The sequence below is a fragment of the Sciurus carolinensis genome, chromosome 1 (assembly GCF_902686445.1).
Source record: "Sciurus carolinensis chromosome 1, mSciCar1.2, whole genome shotgun sequence".
NCBI classification, from domain to species: domain Eukaryota; kingdom Metazoa; phylum Chordata; class Mammalia; order Rodentia; family Sciuridae; genus Sciurus; species Sciurus carolinensis.
In genome coordinates this window covers 91,642,144-91,664,876 of record NC_062213.1, presented here as the reverse complement: position 1 = coordinate 91,664,876, position 22,733 = coordinate 91,642,144, and the positions used below count along the sequence as shown (strand labels likewise).

Genomic DNA, 22,733 nt, shown 5'->3' with positions numbered 1-22,733 from the left:
TAAGATGACAAAGACCATGAAGTTCACCAAATATTCTGATATAGATTAAAGCCCTGATGATTCAAGGAAATATTTAGCTTTTAAAGCAAATATGAGAAAATGATTGTGAAAATAAGTTATGTATGAATCTACACCAAGAAATTAGAAATAGGAAAGCAAATTAAACCCAAAGGAAATAGAAAAAAATACAAAGAAAATGTGACATTAGAAAAAATGAACAAAGTCAAAAGTTAGATCTTTGACACCCTACACAAATTGATAAATCTTTGTCAAGATGAGAGAATAAATGTTCACTATCAGATAAAACGTGCACAACTACACACCCTATAGACTTTAATATGGTAAGAGGGAGGGATTAGCTAAATGTTACAATGAACTGAGTGATTTGGACGACTTGTACAAAATATTTAAAGCTTACCAAATACACACACAAAAAAAATCTGAATACATATTCTGAATAGAGTTAGGTTTATTTTTTTTTAAACTGGCCACAAAATTTAAAACTTTTCGATCAAACAATTTCCTGAAGTTTCACTGGTGAATTCTATCAAATCTTTATGAAAATAAAAATGAAAATACACATACAAACTGTCTCAAATTCTGGAGAATAAAAACAAAGAAACATTTTATAACTTCCTTTATATAAACAAAAAGTTCTTGATACCAATATTTGACAACAACATTGTAAGAATTAAATGAGCAAAGATGTAAAACCCTAAACAAAATATTTTTAAAAAATATTTTCAATACGTATGCTGATGTTACACAAGAAAACAGGTGAGTTACAGAAACAAAATTTTGTTTTGCCATTTGAAAATCATTATGTGTAAGTCACAACATTACCTTAATAAAAGATAAAATACATTTTCAACTCCATAAGGCAGAATATGTACCTAATAAATGATGAAATATAGATGGTTTATACTACTGATACTATCTCAAAATAAATTCACAGCTCTTAATTATTTCTCTGCTGCTATACAGATAGTGATTTTTTTCTTCCAAACTATTAAATCTCTGATTCAATAGAAACAGTGATTATCTGATGAAATGTAATGAGATTGAGGTTGGACTGACATCTTAAGTTTCTGGGATTTCTGGTATTTATCAGAGATGGAAGATGGAATGAATGCTTCCTAGATGTCCTGATATGACCTGTCAAGAAAGCAAGCAAAACAGAACCCAATATACAATACAATATGTGTGTACACCCACATTCACAGCAGCATAATTCACAATAGTCTAAGGTGGAAAAACTCAGGAGTCCACTAGTGGATAAATGGGTAAAGAACATGTGGTCTGTATGTGGTGGAATATTACTCAGCCTCGAAATGGAAGGAAATTCTGACATAAGATGCAATGTAAATAAACCTTGAAGACATACTGCTAAATAAGATAAACCTGTCACAAAGTGATAGATAGTGCACAATTCCAATTATAACAGTTGAAAAGGGTAGTTAAATTCATAATAAAAAAAAAGTGGAATGGATGGAGTACCAACCATTGGGGAGGAAGGGAACAGAGAAGTGTTTTTAAATGGAAAGTAAGTTTCCAGTTTGCAAGATGAAAAAGGTTTGGGAGATGGACGATGGTGATGGCCACAAAGAATGCAAATGTATTTAACACACTTCAAATAGGTAAAGATATTAAATTTATATTATATGTATCTTACCACATTTTTTATATTAGCTCTGTGGGAGATGGGAGTTAAGAAGAAAGTTCTTGTGAAAAGTTGGGGATTGATATAATGTAAACAGACAAAAAGTAGAGAGTAGGAAAGTGAAGAGAAAAGAAATATTAAGAAAATAAAAACTCACCAGCGCCTCCAGAACCATAATGTGAGGCCCATCAGAAAGACCAAACAGGGCACTATAACTGCCAAAATGATCAAGCCAATGGAGATGGAGCTTCCTGTCAGTTGGGAGGGATGACACAGACTGTCTCATGCATTCATTCCATAGCCTTTGTTTGTCCAGCTATGTATCCTTCATTTTCTAGAAGTCCATTCTCAATTTCCTGCCCTCTTTGACCACCATCCTTACCCATCTTTACTCCTCTCCTCTTCCCCCATCCTTCACAGTTCCCCACTTTATGCATGAGCATCATCTCCTCCCATCTCCAGCCTGGGTCCCAGCTCTTTCTCACCCCAGTAGAGGACAAGATCTTGCCCTCCTAGGCTGCTGTGCTTCACTCTGCAGGCCAGACCACCTGCCTCCTTAGCTGCCACATCCAGGGTTGCTCGGAGATACCACGTCCCATCAACGTTGGGCAGGAAGTCACCTTGCTGAGTGCCCAGCTGCTCCTGCTCACCCCGCATCCACATCACCCACACATGCTTTGGGTAGAAGCCAGAGACATGGCACACCAGCAGCAGATGTCCAGGTCTGGGACTGGGACCACTGGACAGCCAGACCTTGGGCTTCACTAGGACGACAAAGGACAGGGAGGGTGTCACAGATTGATGCTAACCCAGATCACACAGACTCAGGCAGATTTGCACATTGACCCCCTTCTCTCCTTTGGGAATGAAATAGATTATTGATGAAGCCCTTCTCCTTCTTGGGTGCTTTCCTACTTTTAGGTTTAAGGAGGAATTTGAAAGTGAAATAGCAGGACTAACCTTGTCTCTGCAGATCCTCCTTCCCTGCTTCCAGGACGCTCAAGAGATACCGGGGACAGGTTTCATAAAGCAGGTTCTCTATTGTATCAAAGATACCTTTGTACTTTGCGACTAATTCACAGACCTTCTCTGCCCTGCTGCCTCCTCCTGGGGAAGGCCAACATGTATAATTGATGCTCAGGAATTCCAGTCCTTCTATAGCCCCCTTCAAAAAACTCTCAGTGGTTCCCCCAGAGTGTAGCTCACAGCCTGCTACGCCCTGGATCTCAAAAGGGTCTGTGCAGAAGAAAAACAGAAAAAAAATTAGTAAACATCAAAAGAGAATAAAGGGATGTGGGGAGGACCTAGGATATAGATCTGGGTGAGGAAAAAAAAGTCTAGAATGTGAAATGATAAGTTATAGCAGCATTTAGAGACTTTCTGAGGTAGAGCAATGGGGAGACATGTGCCTCTCATGAACGTGGCAATGCTGTGGGAAAAAGGACAGTGACTACAGGGCAGAGGAGAGGCGGGGTGGGGGTGGGGGAACAGTGGCATGCAGTCACCAGCACAGATTTCCCAAGAGAACCAGAAGTCCACAGGGAGAGGAGAACTCAGGGAAACGTTTGGATAAGAGAAGGAGCCACACTTTGGTTCACTTAGGAACAAGTAGGAAAATAAGTAGAATGTTTCACAGGGGACACACCAAGAGCTGATCATAGAGCAGATACCTTCATCTGTCAGAGATGAGTGAGGAGGCAGCCAGATCAGGTCCACTTTGTGGAGGAGTGGAGCCATAAAGGGAGGCAGCTCTAGAGAATTGTGTGCAGGCAGTTAGGTAAAGAAGGAAAGTGGGGAGAGAACCAGAAAGAGCAGTGAACCAAGGGAGTAAGTAAGCAAGTCACAGAGAACCCCCCAGTTCTGAGGACTGAACTCACATTCCAACTGGAGGTCACTGATGCGTTCCTGCACTTCCCTCGTGAATCCAAAGAAGTAGACCCGGAAGATCTCTTCCAGCTCTGTGACCTCCTCATCACTGAGGTTGCCCTTAGACCAGGGCTTCAGGAATATAGCAGTGCCTGTGTCACTGTTCCAGCCATGAATCTGCAGATCATCCAACCAACCCGAGCCACGATTTTGTGTCCAGGTGCTGTTGGCAAAGGATGAGATTTGCATGACACGATATGAGGTTGGCCCTTGGGAGGCTGTGAAGAAAAGAAAAAAAGACTTAACTGAAGGGAGAAGCTAGAGGGAAATTAAAAAACAAACAAACAAACAAACAAAAAAAAAAAAAACAAAGATTGCAAAGATGCAGGAAACAAGATCCCAGAGTTTGTAGAAACATAACGCCTGACACATCTGAGAGCCTCAGGACCTCGGGCTGCAGCCCCACCTCCAGCATAAGGGAAGATGGCTAGAGTCAAGAGGGGGCAGGTCCTCAGAGGCCAGGTGCACCTGGGCAAGTGCAGCCTGCTTTCAGGGAGACCCTCTGCACCAGATCAGGAGCTGGCTCAACTAGGCTTACCTTCCTGATTGTCACCACCTGGGAAGAGAACTGCTAGCAATACAAGTAGCAGGAGCAGCATTCCACTGACAGAGGACTTCTGACTCTCTGCTGGTGTTTGATCTCTCATTTCAGTAATACTTTCTCTCAGTACTCTGTAGTGACTTCCTCTTTTCAACTGGCAGATTTTTTCCTCATACCAAGTCATGTCAGAGAAGAAATGTGCCTCCCACAGAGCTGGAACTCCTACTCCACCTCTTATTTCCTCCACAGCCCTTGATCTCTTAGACTTAGTCTCACCTCCAATGTTGCCAGCTTCTCTGCAACGCCTCAGCTTCCTTGAGATGAGCTCGGAAAAGTCCCTATATGATTTTAAAGGTCACTTCATGTCCTTAAGCCTTTATTTACCCATCTGTCAATAAGAAGGGAAATACTGAACCATTGATCAGCTTCCAATCTTCTTTAATCTGAAATGATTCTTTTGGTTTATCCACCCAACTCAGCCTCTCTCCCTCCCACTAAACTGCTTTCTCTGGCATTGTCATTAGCCCTTAATAAGGTTCTCAGTGTTTCTTTGCTTCTCTGGTCTCCCTAATTCTCATTCTTATGAATTTTCTGACTATATTTTTGCTTTTGTATGTCCTTTTTTGTTACTTGGAGTGCTAGATGTCCAGACATCAAATCCAACCTCTGACCCAGTCCTGGGGACCTTACCTCTGGAGGCAACCTTTGTCCTCATTGCTTGAACCACACCTTTAAGACTCAATTATTTAGTTCAAGAAAGGTGGTCACATTCAGCAGAAACTTGACATGTTACTTAGTGTCATTCATCAGAATGCAAGTATCAGGCGTCCCTGGTGCCTCAGGAGGATATTTCAAGTCCATTCAGCCCCTTTCCCATAAGATATTTCAATTTAAGTCTTGACCCTTTTATATCATACTCTTTAAACAAGACATAATGAAGTTTGCCTAGGTGATAGTTTCCTAGAGAAGAAAAACTATAACTTTTCCTGTTAATGTGAATAATGTTTTCTTAGTTCTGCATAAGTACTTACATATGAATCTCTTTTGTTCTATCCGCAGTGAGACCAGATTCCTGGTTGTCCTTTCATTCAATCTTCAAATGACTAACTACTGCTCATTTACAATGTCTCTGGTTTTTACCCAAAGCTTGTTTGGGCAATGTGTATGTGGGTTGAGCAGCAGCAACTGGGCATTAAACAAAATGGTATTCTTCCTAATGCTGATGGGACATGGTTTCTGTTGTGGTTTGGAAATGAGATGACCCCCAAATCTCCTCTGTTAGTGTAGGAATAGTCTAAGGTAAAATGATTGGATCATGAGAACTGTAACCTAATGGATCCACCTTAGTTTGAATGCAAGGGACTGGGTGGTAACTGCAGACAGGAGGGGCTGGAGGAGGTGGGTTTTTGGAGACATGTCTTGGAAGGATGCATCTTCCCTGTAGCCCATTTTCTCTTCTCTCTCTTTGCTTCTTGATTCCACAATGAGCTGAGTGGCTTCCCTCCACTGGGCCCTTCCACCATGATGTGCTGCTGCATCACCTTCGACCAAGAACAGTACAGTCAAGCATGGACTAAACCTCTGAAATTGTGAGCCTGAAATAAATTTTCCATCCTCTAAGTTTTCTTCTCTTGTATTTAGGTCATGTGAAAACAAAACTGACTAAAACTGTCTTTGGTCATCCTGGGTGTATTAGCTGATGCGGTAGCTGACCTGTCTTGTAGAGTGAGGCATAGCAGTCCAGCAGGCCAGGACATGACCTTCTACCAGGGTCATGGAAATGTGAGTTGAAAATGTGAGTAGGTGGTCTTCATCCCCATGGTAGGACAAAGGAAAGTTTGGAGATGCCTGATGTAGATGAGAATTGTGAGAAAGGAATGAACATGGGAATAGAAGAGCGGGACACAAGGGACACATAGATCCATGAGATTTGGAGGTAGTCAAAAAACCTTTCCTTGGTAGGGGCAGAAATGAACTGACTGTATCAGGATGATTGATGTGGCTCATAGCCAGAATGTACACGCTAAATAAGGAAATTAGTGGGAAGAGTTGAATCAGCAGTGGGTTTAAGATGAAATCCATGTATGTCTCCAGTATCCACAGGATACCCCCTTTCCATGAACTTCATCCTCTTGACAGTGATAGTGCTCCTAATACTTTCGATAGTCCTTGTAATTTGTAGATGTACTCATGGGTTTTTTAAATTTCCTTATCTCTTCCCAATTTCTTGTTCTACATTCCATAGTCAACTGTATTAGTTTTTTCTCTCTTGATCACTCTACTTTATCCTCAGTCACCTTCCCCAGCTTATCTAAAGTGTCTCCCATTTCTATTCCTTCCCAGCTCATAGCAGTTTACCGCATGTGATGCTTCACCATGACTCCCTCAATGTGAGGGAACCCGATTGCCTCGGAACTTAGGACAGCATAGTAATTTCCTCTGTTCTACTCTCCATTTAATTTTTTTTCTCCTTCTACTTAATAATCACTTGCTCTTGTAAGGCCAACTATTTTCTGTAATTCTGGAATAGAATTCTTAGATTCACCATTTTTACCATAGCACTCAGCCTTCAAAGCCCTGATGCCAGTTCCTTCAGAGATTTTTCTTGATCCTTGAATGGAAAACAGCTTTTCCCTCCTCTATGCCCAGAGAGTGCTTCAACTGGACTCTATCACATGCCTGCCTCACTTCCTGCCTGTGCTGCAGTTACTGGGGTCTTCCCAGTGCTTTTTATTTTTGAGTTCCTAGGTGTAGGAACCATGGCAAAGTACCTTTCTTGCAGGTAATATTTGCTCAGTGGAAAATACAAAAGCCTTACCAGTCTGTGTCAGGATATCTATTGTGTTGGCATTTTTTTCTCATAATATTCCTTGTAGACTTTGTTGTAGATTTTGCGTCATTGATGTCTTTCTCCCTTTGTTGTTTAATGCTTGTTAACTTTGTTGAGGCTGTGTCCCTCTGAAGCTGAATGTTAGCTTTTTCCATATGACCATGTCTTCTTACTGTGTCTATGGTTTTGTTACTTTAAAATTTTTATTGAATCAACTTTATTAATGTATAATTTTCAGTAAGATGCATGTATCTTAAGTGTATGGTTCCATTTATTTTAACAAGTATATTTGCCCACATAAACATCACCATAGTCAGGATCCAGAATCCAGTAACTCCTTATATTGGTTTTGTTCAAAACCACCCCAACCTGACCTTTCGTAGCTCTATTCCTGCTTCATGCCTGTTGAGCTTAGAACTATATTTCCTGACCTATTTAAGGTGGGAATACATTGTAGGTATTTTTTATATCTGGTTCTCTATTTTCCATTTATCTGAAGGATATAAAGAATCTATGTTGCTAATTATATCAGGAACCTGTACCTTTATATTGCTGAATGGAATTTCATGTATGAATATTTATTACTCATCATCTCATTTAAGAAAATTTTTGGTTGTTTCTCTTTAAATCAAGTCATCGTTGTGGTTTGGTTTCTTTTGCTTATTTGTGTCTTCTATTTGTTTTTGTTCAGTTATCAGCCTGGATTTACTTTGTAAATTCTTACAGCCCTGCAGTCTGTAGTCACTGATGTCTCTGCTCAGTGTTTTTTGTTGGTTTTGTTTTGTTTGACAACTGTTTCCTCAATCCCTATCTCCTTCCCTCCCCTTCTTACTTACTTTTGCAGTTTTTAACCCAGTTTCCTAGGAGCACCTCTTGGGTCACTGCAGCTTGTGGTAGGCAATGATTGGTCAGTGGCTCTGCCTAATACCTTAAGCTAGTAAATCTTCCACCTTTTGCTGGTGGTTGGGGCACACACATACCACCTGAGCAGATGGCAAATCTGTCTGGGTTGTGCTTTCTCCTCGTGCAAGTCCTCATGTGTAACCAGCAGAGGTTGATATCTGTCTATCTTTGGCCTCTCCTCATATGTGTGCAGCCTTCCAGACCCCTGGAAACAAGTGGGCACTGAGCAGAGTCCACTATGCCTGTCTTATCTCCCGGATATCTTTACTAAATCCTGCCTAGTCTTTTTCTCCCTCCAGTACTGCAGCCTCTGGTAGCTGTGATGCTGACTTTGTTTTTTGTTTTTTTGTTTTGTTTTGTTTTTGTTTTGGGGGAGTTTGTTTTGTTTTGTTTTGTTTTTACTACCTGTTGCTGTTGTTTCAACAAGCTCTGTGGGCTTGGGGCCTTTTTGTGGAGTTCCAGATTGGGTCTACCCTTCTCGTTGTGGCAACAAGACTGCTGGTCCTCAGCCCGATCTACTGTCTGGCCAGGAGAAGGACAGGAGCTTCACCATGTTAAGTTGCCACAGCCCCCACTGTTCTTATGTAGCCTCAGGTAGTTATTTTTGAGCAAGTCTTCTCAATTTGTTGTATAGCCTTCACTCATTTCCAGATTCGGACATATTTTATTTTGAGAATTTTATCCTGTGTTGTCACTGCGTTTGGGGAAATGATAGTCTGTTCTTTGTCCTGTCATTCTGGAAATCATTTTCCAAATGTAAATTTTGTAAAAATTACTGAACAAAATATCAATTCCTAAAAATCGAAAGCAAAATATAAATTGAACAAGAACACTATGCAAGTTAATGAAATTCCACAGAGCCAGGGACTGTTTGAAATAAACTTAAAGTACAGCTATTTAACTTTACTGTTCTAGGGGAATATACTCTAGGGTCAAAAAACAAATAACAGTTTTCAGTAACGACATTGGGGGTAGTGTTTATGCCTTTATGTCTGACATGTGGGCATTTATGGGATGTGGTGAACATGTAATGATATGTTATTACGTAAATTCACTGGGAACTAGGATTTTCTGTGTGGGAGTAAAGTAGATGTGAGATGGATGAGTAAAACCCTGTTGTTCTGATCTTGAGTTGAAAGTATAACTATGAGTTGAGGATGATATTTACCCTGAAAACACCATAGCATTTTCCTTTTTCTTTGAGACGTTCTAAGAAAACCAAACAACAGAGGTCTTGGAATGGGGTTTTGAAATCATATTATCCTATTTAAAAATGAGAGAAGAAAAATGATAGGTTAAAAAGATTCATGAGACATATCAGCCAATTTCAAGGCATAGCCTTACTTTTATTCTAATTCCATAAATAAATTGTAAAAACATAATTCATGAAACAGTGGGGGAATTTTGAGTGATAATTATCTATTTAATGATAGTGAAAAACTTTAAATTTTAGGTACCATAAGGTAATTTTTGTTACAGTTAAGAAAATAATCTTTATGTTTCAGAAATACCTTTTGAAAACTTCATGAAAGAAACATGATATGTGAATTTTCCTTCAATTAGGGGTTGATGATATTTTCAAACCTATGTAGGAAAGGTCAGTTCTTTATACTACTTTCTCTCCCTTTGCATATATGAAATTATTCATTAAAAATCAATATTCACTCCTTACTGTTAGGTTTCAAATTGGCATTGTACTTGGTAATTATAGACTCTGATGAAGGTTTGATATTTCGGAAAACAATAGAGATTTTGTATTGAATGAAGATGGATTATTAAATTTATTTTGTATTTAGAAACTTTTTTATCATATATAGTTAAGGTGTACAACACATTGCTTTTATATATATATATTTATATATATATATGTATATATATATGGAGAGTGAAATGTTTACATAGGAAATTAAACAATTATCTCACAATCAATTACCATTCATTTATTTATTTATTTTTGGCAAGGGTATCTAAAATCTGCTCTTTTAGCAAATATTCTAAATACAACAATATTAATAATATTGAGTACAGTCAATATTATAATATTGTAATAGTATAATATGATGAATATACTCATACATAGGAGCTCTGGATTTATTCATTCTCCATATTTGCCATAGAGTGAATCAAACCTAATTCTCCCCTTTTCCTCCCCTTCCCCCTTCCCTGGTCACTGTTCTTTTATTCTCTTTGTGTATTCTATGTGGTGGCAAATGGCAAGGTCTCCTTCTTCATCTTCTTTTTCTTTTTTAAAAGTTGCGCAATATTCAAACACGTTTCATTAGCCATTTGCCTATTAATGGACATTGGTGTTTTCTGTGTTTGTTTTGTTATTTCTGTATCTGGCTACTGTGAATAATGTTGCAATGAATACGAGACTGCAGATAACTTCAAGAGATGCTAATTTTATCTCCTTTAGGTATATACTTGGAACTGGGATTGCCGTTCATATGGTAATTCTCTTTTTAATTTATCTATGAACCTCTGTATTGTACTCCATAATGACTGCACCGAGATGTTCCTGCCAACCATGTACAGGGGTCTCCATTTTCCCACACCTTCAATAATAGCCTATCTAACAGGTATGAGGTGATATCTTCTGTGGTTTCAATTTTCATTTACCTGATGATTAGTGATTTTGAGCATCTTTTCATACATCTATTGGCCATTTCTATGTTTTCTTTGAAAAAATAATATTCAAGTCCTTATTCATTTTTAAATCAAGATACTGGCTTTTCTCTAGTTGAGTTGTGTGAGTTCTTTATACATTTTGGGTATTAACAACTTATTACATTGCAAGTATTTTATGTTTATACAGGTTATATAGGTATTTTTTGGTTGTTTGCTGTGGAGAATATTTTCAGTTTGATATAAACTTGTTCATTTATCTTTTGCTCTTAGAGATTGAGCTTTGGGGGTGATATTAAAAAACTCATTGTCCAGGCCAATATCAAGCAGTTTTCCCTCATCTTTTCCTCTAGGAATGTTATGGTTTCAGGCATGATTCCTTTTATCCATTTTGAATTGATTTTAGTGTATGGTGAAATATGAATCCAGTTAGCTATTTTGCCTGTGGAAATACAGTTTTCTCAGCACCATTTATTAAAGAGACTATGCTTTCCCCATTATATACTCATGGCACCCTTGCTGAAAATTAGTTGAACAAATATGTTTGGATTAATTTCTGGACTCATCATTCTGTCCCCCTGGTGTGTGCCTGTTTTTATGCTAATACTGCACTGTTTTGATTACTATATAGATTTGACATATTATTTTATTTATTCCTGTAAAAATTATATTTATTTTTTCACTGATACATTAAAAGCAGAAAAGTTTACATGTTCATACAGTACTGTGTGATGTTTAAATGCATTCAAACGTGGTGTAATCAGGTAAAACACATCCATCTCCTCGAATACTTAAAATCAGGTGGGGTGATGGCTCTGATTTTTTTCCCCAGAATTTTTTTTCTGTTATAGGTCATTTTTTGATAAGTATTGTTTGGAATCTATAGATCACTTTGAGTAATATGGAAATTTTAACAATATTCTTTTAACCCATGAGCAAGGGATATCTTTCCATTTGCTTGTGTCCTCTTCACTTAGTGTTCATGGTATTCAGCATACATATTTTTCACATCCTGTTTTTCCTAAATGTTTTATTTTTTAATACTATTTTACATGAGATTTTTTATTTCATGTTTTGTGTGTGTCAATTGTTGTTTGTGTATAGAAATGCTCATTTTTCTATGCTGACTTTATATTCTATAGTTTTACTGAATTCATTTATTTGAGCTAAGTGTTAAGGGTCCTGTATCTATAGGATCATATCATCTTAAAGCAATGATGATCTTAGTCTTCCCCTTCAGATTTAGGTACTTTTATTTATTTATTTGTTGCTGATTGCTTTTGCTAGGATTTCTAGTGCTGTGTTTGATGGAAGTGATGAGTGAGGACATCCTTTCTTGTACTAAATCTCTTGGAACTAAGTGTTCAATTTTCCCACATGGATTATGTGAGATTTTCATACGTATGTTTTATTATGTTGAGAAAATTTCCTTCTATATCTCACTGTTGAGAGAGTTGCTATCAAGACAAAATTTGGGTCTTTGTTAAATGCTCTTTCTACATAAATGGAAATGATCATCTTCTTTGATTTTTGGGTGGGATTTTAGGATATGTATTGACATATTTTTTATTGGGGACTCAGAAAAGAGGGATCCATTTTCAACTATTAATTTCTATTCTCACAGGATTTTTTGTTAGTGCAAAAGTTTGTTATGGCCCTGTGTCCTGGGCACACCCTTGACTAGGATAGCCAAGAATTTGAATTTTGAAATATTTTCCTACTCAGGTTTTGTTTGACAAAAGGGTCAAACAAAAGACCCTTTTGAGAGAGGAGTCCTCATGGTATGGAGTATAGTTGCCTGTGTAAATTTAAAAAAAAAACTCAAAATGCATCAAAAGCCTAAATATAATACATGAAAGTATGAAACTGCTAGAAGAAAATATAGAGAGGACACATGAAGACTTTAGTGTAGGCAATACTTTTTTTGGATGGGAACCCAAAAGCATATTCAGCAAAAGTCAAACTCAACACAGAGGATTCTATCATACTAACAAGTTTCTACACAGCAAAGGAAATAACAGAGTGAAAAGACAGACTGCAGAAGAGGAGAAAACCTTTGCCGACTATTTGTCTGAAAAGAACTAATATCCTGAATATGTATGAAATTCCAAAAACTCAAGAACACCAATAATTCAATTAAAATGGGGAAATGATCTGAATAGACATTTCTCATAAGAAGACACACAGACAGAGAATGCAGGATCCAGTATAGAAGAGAACAAAGGATTCCAACTGCATTGAGGCTCTCCGTACTTGTGTTCTCATTCATTATTTTCTCTTCCTTCTACTCTTCCTACTGCTCTGCCTCAAATGTTTTCTGTGCATTGTCCGTCTGTTCTCATGTACTGTTCTGGGAACTGAGGGTAAAATGCGTTCGTAGAAAAAGAACCCAAGCAACCATGAAATGTATGGAGTTGGAAAAGGAAACAATAATAACAACAAACCATTAAGGGGCACTGTAACAGAGAAAGCCTCCGCAGCCTCGTAGTGTTTTATGTTTTGCTTCAGTCTGGTGGTTCTATATGCTGTAACTCCCAGCACCCTGCTGTTTCCATTGTAGGTGTTAATAATATTTTTACTTGACTGAAGTGAAAAATCTTTCAAGATCAGTGGTTTCATGTTCATTTCCTTGTATTCTGTTTGGCGAATAAAAGAGGGAAAGTAAAATAGGACAGATATTTTTCTTTAGTTTTTGAGTAGTCTAATCTAATCGTCTGTATTATATCTATTTATTTTTCTCCCAAGACTTTGATAGATTGGCTGATTTTACAGTTACAGTTGGAAATATAAAGGCTTTGACAAAGTTGCAGTCAAGATATGAAAATGGAAAATCAGAAATAAGAAGGTGAACTAGGGAGATAAGACAAGGGGATGACACAGGATAAAGGAGACACTGAGAACCTTGGGAAGGAGAATGACAGTACCAGAGAAGATAGGGACATAGGAGAGGCTGACTTGGGTGGATAAACCAGAAGCATCCTTCCCAGCAGAGGGGCAGCTGAGAAATTGCTTAGTGTTACTCCCTCAATTTACAGACATACAAATAAAGGCTTTGGGAGAAGAATCGACCCTTCAAAACCACATAGGAATTTTTTTTGAGCTCTCTCAAGGAAGCTGAAGACCTGGAGAGAAGCTGAAAGCCATGGAGGTGAGAATAAGTCTAGAAGCCAGGGCCACAGGGGAAATGAGAGGTAGTGTAGGAGTACCCAGGGCTGTGGGAGGCACATTTCTTCTCCAATATGCACTTTGTATGAGGAAGAGTTTTGTCAGTTGGAAAAGAGGAAGTCACTGCAGAGTGTTGAGAGAAAGGGTTTCTGAAATGAGAGATCAAACACCAGCAGAGAGTCAGAAGTTCTCTGTCAGTGGAATGCTGCTCCTGCTACTTGTATTGCTAGCAGTTCTCTTCCCAGGTGGGGACAATCTGGAAGGTAAGCCTAGTTGAGTCAGCTCCTGATCTGGTGCAGAGGGTCTCCCTGAAAGCAGGCTGCACTTGCCCAGGTGCACCTGGACTCTGAGGACCTGCCCCCTCTTGACTCTAGATGTCTTCCATTATGTGGAGGTGGGACTCAGCCTGAGGTCCTGAGGCTCTCAGATGTGTCAGTTGTTATGTTTCTGCAGACCCTGGGGTCTTGTTTCCTGCATCTTTTTCAGTATGCACAGGTTCTGTTTCCCTCCTGCTTTTCCCTTTCTCTTCACTATCTTTCCTTCCTTTGTTTACAGCCTCCCAGAGTTCGACCTCATTCCATGTCATGCAAATCTCATCCTTTGTCAACAGCACCTGGACACAGAATCGTGGCTCAGGCTGGCTGGATGATATGCAGATTCATGGTTGGGATAGTGACACAGGCACTGCCATATTCCTAAAACCATGGGCAAAGGGGAACTTCAGCAGTGAGACCATTCTGATGCTGGAGGAGATCTTCCGAGTCTATTTCTTTGTATTCACCAGTGAAGTGCAGGATCATGTCAATGAGTTCGAGTTGGAATGTAAGTCCAGTCCTCAGACCTGGGGGCTTGTCAATGACTTATTCTCTCCTGCTCCAGGGCACTGCTCCCTTTGGTCCTTCCCCCGCTTCCTTTCTTCACCCAGCTGTGTGCACACACTTCTCTGGAGTAGACTCCTTCTCTGAGACTCCACACCTCCACAAAATATTCCATAATCTTGATACATGTGCACCTGTCTCTGCCAGATCTGATAGGTCTGATCTATGACCAGCCCCAGGTTTGTCTCCTGTGAAACTTGCTTCTTAATTTCCTACTTGTTCTTGAAAGACCTAAAGTGTGGCTCCTCCTCGCATCCATCCATTCAAACTTCTCCTCTCCATGTGCATCTCTGGTTCCCTTTGGAAAGCTGTGTTGGTGACTGCATGGCACTCTTCCTTACCCTCTACCTCTCCTCTCCCCTATACCCACAGTATACTTTTACAGGTTCTTACTGTTCACAATATTTATACCTTTCCAGTGATTTCTTTCTGAAAGTAAATGCTATCATTATTCAGATTCATTGTTTCACCTTCCAGATTTTTTTCCTCTCCCAGAATCAACATCCTGGGTCCTCCCCACAACCCTTTCTTTCTTGTTTGCTATTTAATAACCTTTCTGTTTTCCTTCTGCACAGACCCATTTGAGATCCAGGGTTTAGCAGGCTGTGAGCTGTACGCTGGGGGAGCCATCATGAGCTTCTTGAGGGGTTCTTTAGAAGGACTGGATTTTCTGAGCCTTAAGACAGGTTGGCCCTCCCCGGAAGGTGAACTCAGGGCACAGAAATTCTGCACAGTAATCACAAAGTACAAAGGTATCTGTGAAACAGTGGAGAAGCTGCTATTAGAAACATGCCCCCAATATCTCCTGAGCCTCTTGGAAGCTGGGAAGGCAGATCTGCAGAAGCAAGGTTGGTCCTGTCTCTTTCACTGTCCACTACCTCCTTCAACCCAAGTGTAGGAGTGTACCCCAAAAAGAGGAGGGACTTTATTGATAACTTTCTTCCTTCCTAAAGAAGGATGATAGAAGAGGGTTTCTGAGTCCCTGTGCTCTGGGTTAGTGTCATGATGTGATGCCCTTCCTACCTTTTCTGTCCCAGTGAAGCCTGAGGCCTGGCTGTCAAGTGGTCCTAGTCCTGGACCTGGCCGTCTGCTGCTGGTGTGCCATGTGTCTGGATTCTACCCAAAGCCCGTGTGGGTGCTGTGGATGCGGGGTGAGCAGGAGCAGGAAGACACTCAGCAAGGTGACATCCTGCCCAACGCTGATGGGACGTGGTATCTCAGAGCAACCCTGGATGTGGCAACTGGGGAGGCAGCTGGCCTGGCCTGCAGGGTGAAGCACAGCAGCCTAGGAGGGCAGGACCTCATCCTCTACTGGGGTGAGAAAGGGTAGGGGGCCCAGCTGGAGATGAGGGTAGGTGGTACTCAAGCAAAGAGGGAAAGATTGGAGAAGGTTGAGGGGAGAAAGAAAATGGAAGGTGTAGTGAGAGAGAAAAGAATGGAGAAAGGAACTTTAGAGAATGAAGGCTACGTAACTCTGCAACAGAAGGCCAGGGGATGAATTTATGGGATTTGAAGTGACATTATCCCTTGTTCTCTCTCTCAATCAACAGGGCACTCCCTCTCCATTGGCTTGATCGTTTTGGCAATTACAGTGCCCTGTGTGATCATTTTGCTGGGACTTGCATTGTGGTTTTGGAGGCGCAGGTGCATTTTTATTTCCTTAATCTTTCTTGTCTGTCTCACTCCCTCTCTTTTTGCCTTTCATCTATTTTGTAGCCCAAGAGCCTCCATCTTTCCACCAAAACTTCCTCTTAACTCCTATTTCCCATTTAGAAGGAATTTTGAAAGCAGTGGTAAAGATCACATGAGATTTACATCTTTACCATTATCAAGTGTGTTAACTACGTTCACCTTCTTTGCATGCATCACCATCATTCATCTCCTAAAGTCTTTTCCATTTTGCAAAGTGGTAACTCACTTTCCACTTAAAAACACTTCTCTGTTTCCTTCCTCCCTGCTGGTTGGTGGCCATTCCACTTTCCATGTCTCTGAATTTAACTACCCTGTGTAACTCTTGCGATTGAAAGCATACAGTAATTGTCATCAGTGACGGGTTTATCTCACCAATAAGTGTTCAATTCTGTCTTACCATATGTCGGAATTTCCTTCCTTATTAAGGATGAATAATATTCCATGGCATGTGTACACACCACACTTTTTTAGCCATGTATTCATTACTGAATCTTTGATCATTTCCACTATTGGCTATTGTGAATAGTGCTGCTACAAATGTGGATGTGCACATATGTCTTCAATACACCTGGCTTTTTGTTCTGGCTTTCTTGACAGGTCATATCAGGACATCCAGTGAGCACTCATCATGTCTTCTCCCCCATCATGTCTTGGTACTTGGAATAAGTACCAAGAAGTCCAGAAACTTAGGATGTCAGCCCGGGAGTCAATCCTGACACATTTTATCAAGTAATCATCCATGTTGATCAAATCATTTTCCCCATACATTGCAAAAAGATCATAATTTATATCCAATCAGAAAAACAATTACGAACAGTGAATTTATTTTGAAATGCTGTCAGAAGTAGTACCCACTCAGATTTCATCATTGCTAGTACATATTATGAATTTCTTGAGAGTTTTAAATATTTTTTATCCAGTAAATATGTGACTTGCACTTTAATGCTTTCCAAAAGGCAAAACAAAATTATGTGTCCTTAACTTCCCTGTTTTGCATGCAATGTATACACGTGTATTCAGTTTTATAATGTTTCGTTTTGGGTTTTACATCTATATTCATGTAATTCTAACAATATCCTCATTAGGTATTGATATTAAGAATTTGACTACATAAAATTAGATGAAAAATGGTTGTTTTTTTTTTCTTTCTGGTGTGTGGCATTTGTATGTAGTTATTTTTATTTACATTTTGTGTGTGTGTGTGCGTAGATTTAGTGGAATTCACTAGTGTCGTCAGGTGTTGGGAAGTTTTTTTTTTTTTTTTAAATAGAAAAGTATTAAATTTTGTGGCCAGTTGGTTTTATGTTTTTGCACCAGGGATTGAACCCAGGGGTGCTTAAGCACTGAGCCACATCCCCAGCACCCTCCCTCCCTTTTGTGAGACAGGGTCTCTCTAAATTACTTAGGGCCTCGTTAAGTTGCTGATGCTTGCTTTGAACTTGTGATCCTCCTGCCTTAGCCTCCCCAGCTGGGATTTGTGGCCAGTTTTTGAGAATATTTCTAGCTTTTCTTACTGTGTATTCAGAATTTTATTTTTTTTTTTGTCAGATATGATAAGTTTCAAATATTTTGTACAAGTCATCCAAATCATGCAATTTATTTTCAGTTTTTTCCTTCTACTTCTTTCAGGATTAATTTGCTTTCATTGTTCTAGTTTCTTGATGGAAATCCCTAAGTATCTATTCTCCCATATTTGCTTGATTTAAAGGCTACGAATTTTATTGCAGCAGGGTTTCAGTGCATGTCAGTAAACCTGATATACTGTATTGTCTTTGTCAGTTCAATATATTTTCTAATTGTTCACCATGACGTGTTAATTATTTAGAAAGTGTTTCTGAACATCCAGGCAGGGTAGGGATTTGCCAGTAATATCATTGCTTTGACTTAATTACATTGTGTCAGTAAAAATATTTTGTGTGTTTTCACTCTTGAAATTTGTTCATATTGTTTTATAGACAAGCATCATTTTCAATACAAATGTTCTATGTTTATTTGAAAAGAATTATGGTTGTGGTGTTATAAATGTGAATTCTAAATATATCCATTAGGTCACTTTCATTAATTATGCTGTTTGCATCTAATACATATTCAGATGCTTTTGTACAATGCTTTTCCTATCATTCACACAGGTATGTTAATAAAATTCTCCACCAAAATTGTACATTTTTAATATCTCCTTTTTAAAAATAACTTTGTTTGCTTCATAATTTAGAGAATGTACTATTACATGCCTAAATATTTACAAATGCTAAATCTTCCTTGTGATGTATTTCTTCTTTTAATATTTCCTTGCTGGTAAGGTGATGTTTTCAGGACTTAGTAGGGCCTTATCAGGGTCATTGGGTTTAGTATTTTCTTATTGCATCTTTTAAACTCTAAATCTTCTCTTTAGATATATTTGTTATAGTTCACTTGTGAATAGAGTACAGGTAAGTCATTTCCTACTCACTTTGAGTCTTTGTCATTTAGTTATTTAGGCTATTTATTTTAATTTAATTAATTGCTGAATTTGTGTTTACAGCTCAATCTGCTATCTTGCTATTGCTTCTTTTCTTCCTGCCTCCTTTAGATCAAATATTTTACCTCCTTTAGATCAAATATTTTTAATATACACTACTTTCCCAATTATTAACTTGGTTTGAAGATCTTTTACTATTTCTTTGTTGGCTATCCTCTAAACCTTCACTTAATCCTAAACATTACACCCTAACATTAATTAATATTTTACCACTTTCTTCTTGTTCAGTGACTTTGGAATATTTTCCTATCATTTATCCACTTCCTGTGTTCTGTAGTTGTTGTGTCTTTCAATTTACAACACATGTAAATTTAACATTCAAAATAAATTTTGAACACAACATGGTAATATTGACTTTGATTTATTCACCCTTTTCATTTCTCAACTTCACATTTAGGGTTCTGGACTAACAACAACGCTTGTTGATCTTAATCAGATCAGTAATACAATATTCAGATCTGGATTTCAACCATTACTGCTCTATATTTTTTCCCTATTTATGATTCACTTTGGTCCTAGGGCATAGAGATTGAGGATGTAGGTTTTAGAACTGCACCCTAAAGTCCATGGTGTTTTCCAGGACTTCTCTTCCCATGCAGACACCATAACCTAATTTTTGTTTCTCGGTTCCTTAGCCTGTGAAATGCTCTGCTCAGTCCCCTTTCTCTTTAGGATTCGTAGATGTCTGCAGGTGGAGACATATGGCTGCAGACACTGAGCTCTGCCTTTCAGGACTTCTTATCTTTCCTGGCCTCTGGTCCTCTAATTCCTCACTATGGTAATAGCTCTCAGATGTCATCAGATAGGTAGAATTTTTCAAAATCTATTACTAGTTATACTCATCAGAATAGCTTCCCTTAAATAATATAATCCAACATTGTCATAAGTAAAATTCCAGGATATTTTAAAAGTCAATAAAATTGGTTAGGATTCATCTTGTCTCACATCTTATTTTACTCTTGTTTCAATTCTTACTTTTTGGTAACATTTTGGAAAAAAAGAAATTTAGGACTTTTTCATACAGTGTTAGAACAGGGATGTGTGTACCACATGAACTATGGCACAGGCTTCTATGATTTAAACTAAAAACTAAGCAAATTTTAAAAATCCTGGAGTGAAATACTAGAAAGGAAATTTTAAATTTTAAATCAGTATTCATCATGTTGAACTAACTAGGATGAAATATTTAAGGGATGAAATTAATTCAGTATAAAATCTATTACTCAAATATTTCACATTGTGTAGCTTCTTGAACCTATTAAATGTGTCCCCTGTTTTGCCTAGAGTTGATCAGAACAGTGCACTCCTGATAGTGAGAAACCAGCTTCTGCAATGGCCCCTCCACCCTACCCTATACCTCACTAATAGTGCAAGGAATGAAGTAATAATAATCATTAGTCATTGGATATAATAAATCACAGTGTGGGTAGTGTGGATGGAGAAGAGCTGTATGTTGTAGTGATACATCCCACAGAGTCCTTACAAGAAACTTGGCAGTCATCATGCAGTTGTGTTGGGTTCCTGATTGAGCTGAGCAGAATCGGTCTTGAGGATGCAGGTGTGGGGGGATGTCTGGCTGGTTTGTGGACTAGACACATATACTTTATAGAAAATCAGAACAATATGAAAGTAATCATCTTTAATTTAATTACTGTGTTATTCAGTTTTCTACCATTAAAGTGAAATGCCTAATGGGTAAAGAGGTTATTTAGCTCCTAGTTCTCGGGGCTCCAGCTCAAAATTGGGCAGCTCCTTTGCTTTTGACTTCTGTAAGACTGTGAGGATGCCACAGGACATGTTCATGTCAGAGCAGACATTTTACATCATGGGAAAGAGAAAGAACAGAGACAGAGGATGGGTCTGGGTCCCTTGATCAACCTTGGGGCACACCCCCAATTAATAAAGAACCTCCTATAAAATCCTACCTCTGAAAGACCCAGAGCACCTTCTAATTGAGCAAATTGAGCCAATCTGGGGAAATTCCCTTTACCATGTGGTCTTTTGGGGAACAACATTCATATTCAAGTCATAGCTTTTTGCCTCTAATCCCCAAGGTTTATACATCTCACAAAGCAAAATGCATTCATTTCATCACTAAGTGTTCCAAAGCCAACAGTCCCACATTGCTCAACAGTTCAAGTTCAAACTCTGCTCTGAGATTCAAGGCAAATTTAATGTGAGCCCTGTTTTTTAAAAAAGTTACACACTTCCAGGATATAATGTGAGGCAGGCACAGATCAAACATTTCTATTTTAAAAGGGGAGGATAAGAAAATAGTAAGGAGGGATCATCCCAGAGCAAGACTGAAACCAAGCAGGGCAACCATTCAATTCTAAAGCTCTCTGTCTGACATCTACAGCACACTAGAGCAGAACGTGGGCTACCAAGGTCTGGGATGGCCCTGCCCCCATAGCCTTGCTTATTACAGCACACAGAGTTTCCTGCACTGGCTCTCCATGCTGACTATACTTTTCCTTGGCAGGCGTTTCACATTGTGGGTATCATGACCTTCTTTGGGTTCCCAGTGAAGTTTAATTTCCATGGTTTTGTATCTCCATAACACATTGCCCAGCTAGGAGCTTCCTAGGGGACCCTGACCCTATGGCCTACTCTCAGGACTTGAAATATTGGTGGAAGTCTACATGACTCCATAAGCCTTGCATTTCTGTATGTCTTCCAAACCAGCCTCACATGGGTAATGCCAAGGTCTGCCACAGACATGAGCTATACCTGGCAGCCATTGAACAATGAGCGCAGTGGTCTCGTAGTCTTTTACTAGTTGAGCATGGGAAAATAAATCCCAACATGTTCAGAGGCACTAGGTTACTGTGGAGTGCTTCCCTGAAATGATTCCTTCTTGGAGTATTTGAAACAAATTTATATTTCTCCATCTCTGATGCAGCTATCATGGCAAGGAAGTCTTGCAGGTTTTGAGATGAGGGCATATTTTCTTTTGTCCTGATGCAAAGCACTTGGATTTTATTTCATTTGTTGTTGTTGTTGTTGTTATCAATGGACCTTTATTTTATTTATTTATATGTGGTGCTGAGAATTGAACCCACTGCCTTACGCATGGTAGGAAAGTGCTCTACCACTGAGCTACAATCCCAGTCTGTCATTGTTTTTTTATTTTTTTAATTGTCAGTTTGCTAACAACTATAACCTCCTTGTTTGTACCTTTACAAATAAATGCTCCTTTCCTGTCCTCTGAATTTTTCAAATATTTCCAATCTACAACTTTATCTCCTGATTTTTTGGTAGATTTGGATAAAAGTATCCCATAATATTCATGCTGCACTCTGAATGCTGGGTCTTTTTTTTTTTTTTTTTTTTTTTAAATCTTATTTGAAGAGATTTCAAGCAAACTAGTCTATCACCTTTAGGAGGGAGAAAGGCAGGAAGGAGAACAATGGGCACCAAAACTTAGCTATGAGAATAAAGTTCTAGTGTTCTACAGCAAAGTAGAGTGACTTTGGTTCACAGGAGCCACTACAGGTTTTATGAAGAACTAAAACAAGGAAGCTTGAAGACTCACAACACAATAAAATGGAAAGGAGAGGCCACCTGCATCGTGGAGGTAGCAGGGGGGCACCCAACCTACCTGCCTTGCAGAGCTAGGCAGCGAGCAGCCAACCCACCCAACCACCATGCCGAAGACAGACACCATTACTGAGCAACCCTGCCCGACTACCACACCGAGGTCTGTTGCCATCGCAGAGCAAGCCAGCAGACAAGCCAGCCTGCCTGCATCCCGGAGCTAGCCAGAGGCCTCTTTACAGGCTGGTGCAGGCATTTTGAATTATTACTGAGGGCGTGACCATCATCATTGGAAGGGCAGCTCCCTACTTGAACACCTACAGGAAGCTAGAGGACCTTTGACAAGACCCAGGAGTCAAGAAGAGGAGGTATTGAGAGACTAGGGACCAACTCAGAGCCACTGGGTGAGACTCTCCCCTTGGTTGGGCTCCCTGGATGGGGCAGTAATCCCGAAACAC

General features: G+C 39.2%; 2 protein-coding genes across 4 annotated transcripts; one reads left to right on the top strand and one right to left on the bottom strand.

The window, feature by feature from the left end:
- Window positions 1–622: 622 nt before the first annotated feature.
- Window positions 623–4,272, bottom strand: LOC124991243 (T-cell surface glycoprotein CD1b-like). Of its 2 annotated transcripts, none has more exons than XM_047562088.1 (6): window positions 4,125–4,272; window positions 3,538–3,804; window positions 2,621–2,896; window positions 2,146–2,424; window positions 1,818–1,911; window positions 623–1,155 (listed from the first exon to the last, which is right to left on the bottom strand). In XM_047562088.1, exons 1-6 carry the CDS (start codon window positions 4,231–4,233, stop codon window positions 1,137–1,139), a joined length of 1,044 nt encoding a protein of 347 aa, XP_047418044.1. In that variant the 5' UTR covers window positions 4,234–4,272; the 3' UTR covers window positions 623–1,136. The 2 variants fall into 2 exon arrangements, with proteins under 2 accessions (XP_047418044.1, XP_047418046.1); XM_047562090.1 differs by having other exon boundaries at window positions 2,281–2,424.
- A 9,521-nt stretch (window positions 4,273–13,793) lies between these two features.
- On the top strand, window positions 13,794–18,273 carry LOC124991926 (T-cell surface glycoprotein CD1b-like). Of its 2 annotated transcripts, none has more exons than XM_047562817.1 (6): window positions 13,794–13,913; window positions 14,206–14,472; window positions 15,104–15,376; window positions 15,566–15,844; window positions 16,079–16,172; window positions 16,818–18,273. In XM_047562817.1, the coding sequence occupies exons 1-6, from the start codon at window positions 13,805–13,807 to the stop codon at window positions 16,837–16,839; spliced, it is 1,044 nt and encodes a 347-aa protein (XP_047418773.1). In that variant the 5' UTR covers window positions 13,794–13,804; the 3' UTR covers window positions 16,840–18,273. The 2 variants fall into 2 exon arrangements, with proteins under 2 accessions (XP_047418773.1, XP_047418781.1); XM_047562825.1 differs by having other exon boundaries at window positions 13,836–13,913; window positions 14,261–14,472.
- The last annotated feature ends 4,460 nt before the right edge of the window (window positions 18,274–22,733 follow it).

Bases quoted from the DNA above. Each gene is read 5' to 3' on its own strand.
- LOC124991243 (XM_047562088.1), bottom strand. From the start codon at position 4,233: ATGAGAGATCAAACACCAGCAGAGAGTCAGAAGTCCTCTGTCAGTGGA. The intron at 3,805-4,124 runs GTAAGCCTAGTT...TTTTCTTCACAG, and splicing joins AGGTGGTGACAATCAGGAAG to CCTCCCAAGGGCCAACCTCA. The intron at 1,912-2,145 runs GTGAGAAAGAGC...CCCAACTGACAG, and splicing joins AGATCTTGTCCTCTACTGGG to GAAGCTCCATCTCCATTGGC.
- LOC124991926 (XM_047562817.1), top strand. From the start codon at position 13,805: ATGAGAGATCAAACACCAGCAGAGAGTCAGAAGTTCTCTGTCAGTGGA. The intron at 14,473-15,103 runs GTAAGTCCAGTC...CCTTCTGCACAG, and splicing joins CAATGAGTTCGAGTTGGAAT to ACCCATTTGAGATCCAGGGT. The intron at 15,845-16,078 runs GTGAGAAAGGGT...CTCAATCAACAG, and splicing joins GGACCTCATCCTCTACTGGG to GGCACTCCCTCTCCATTGGC.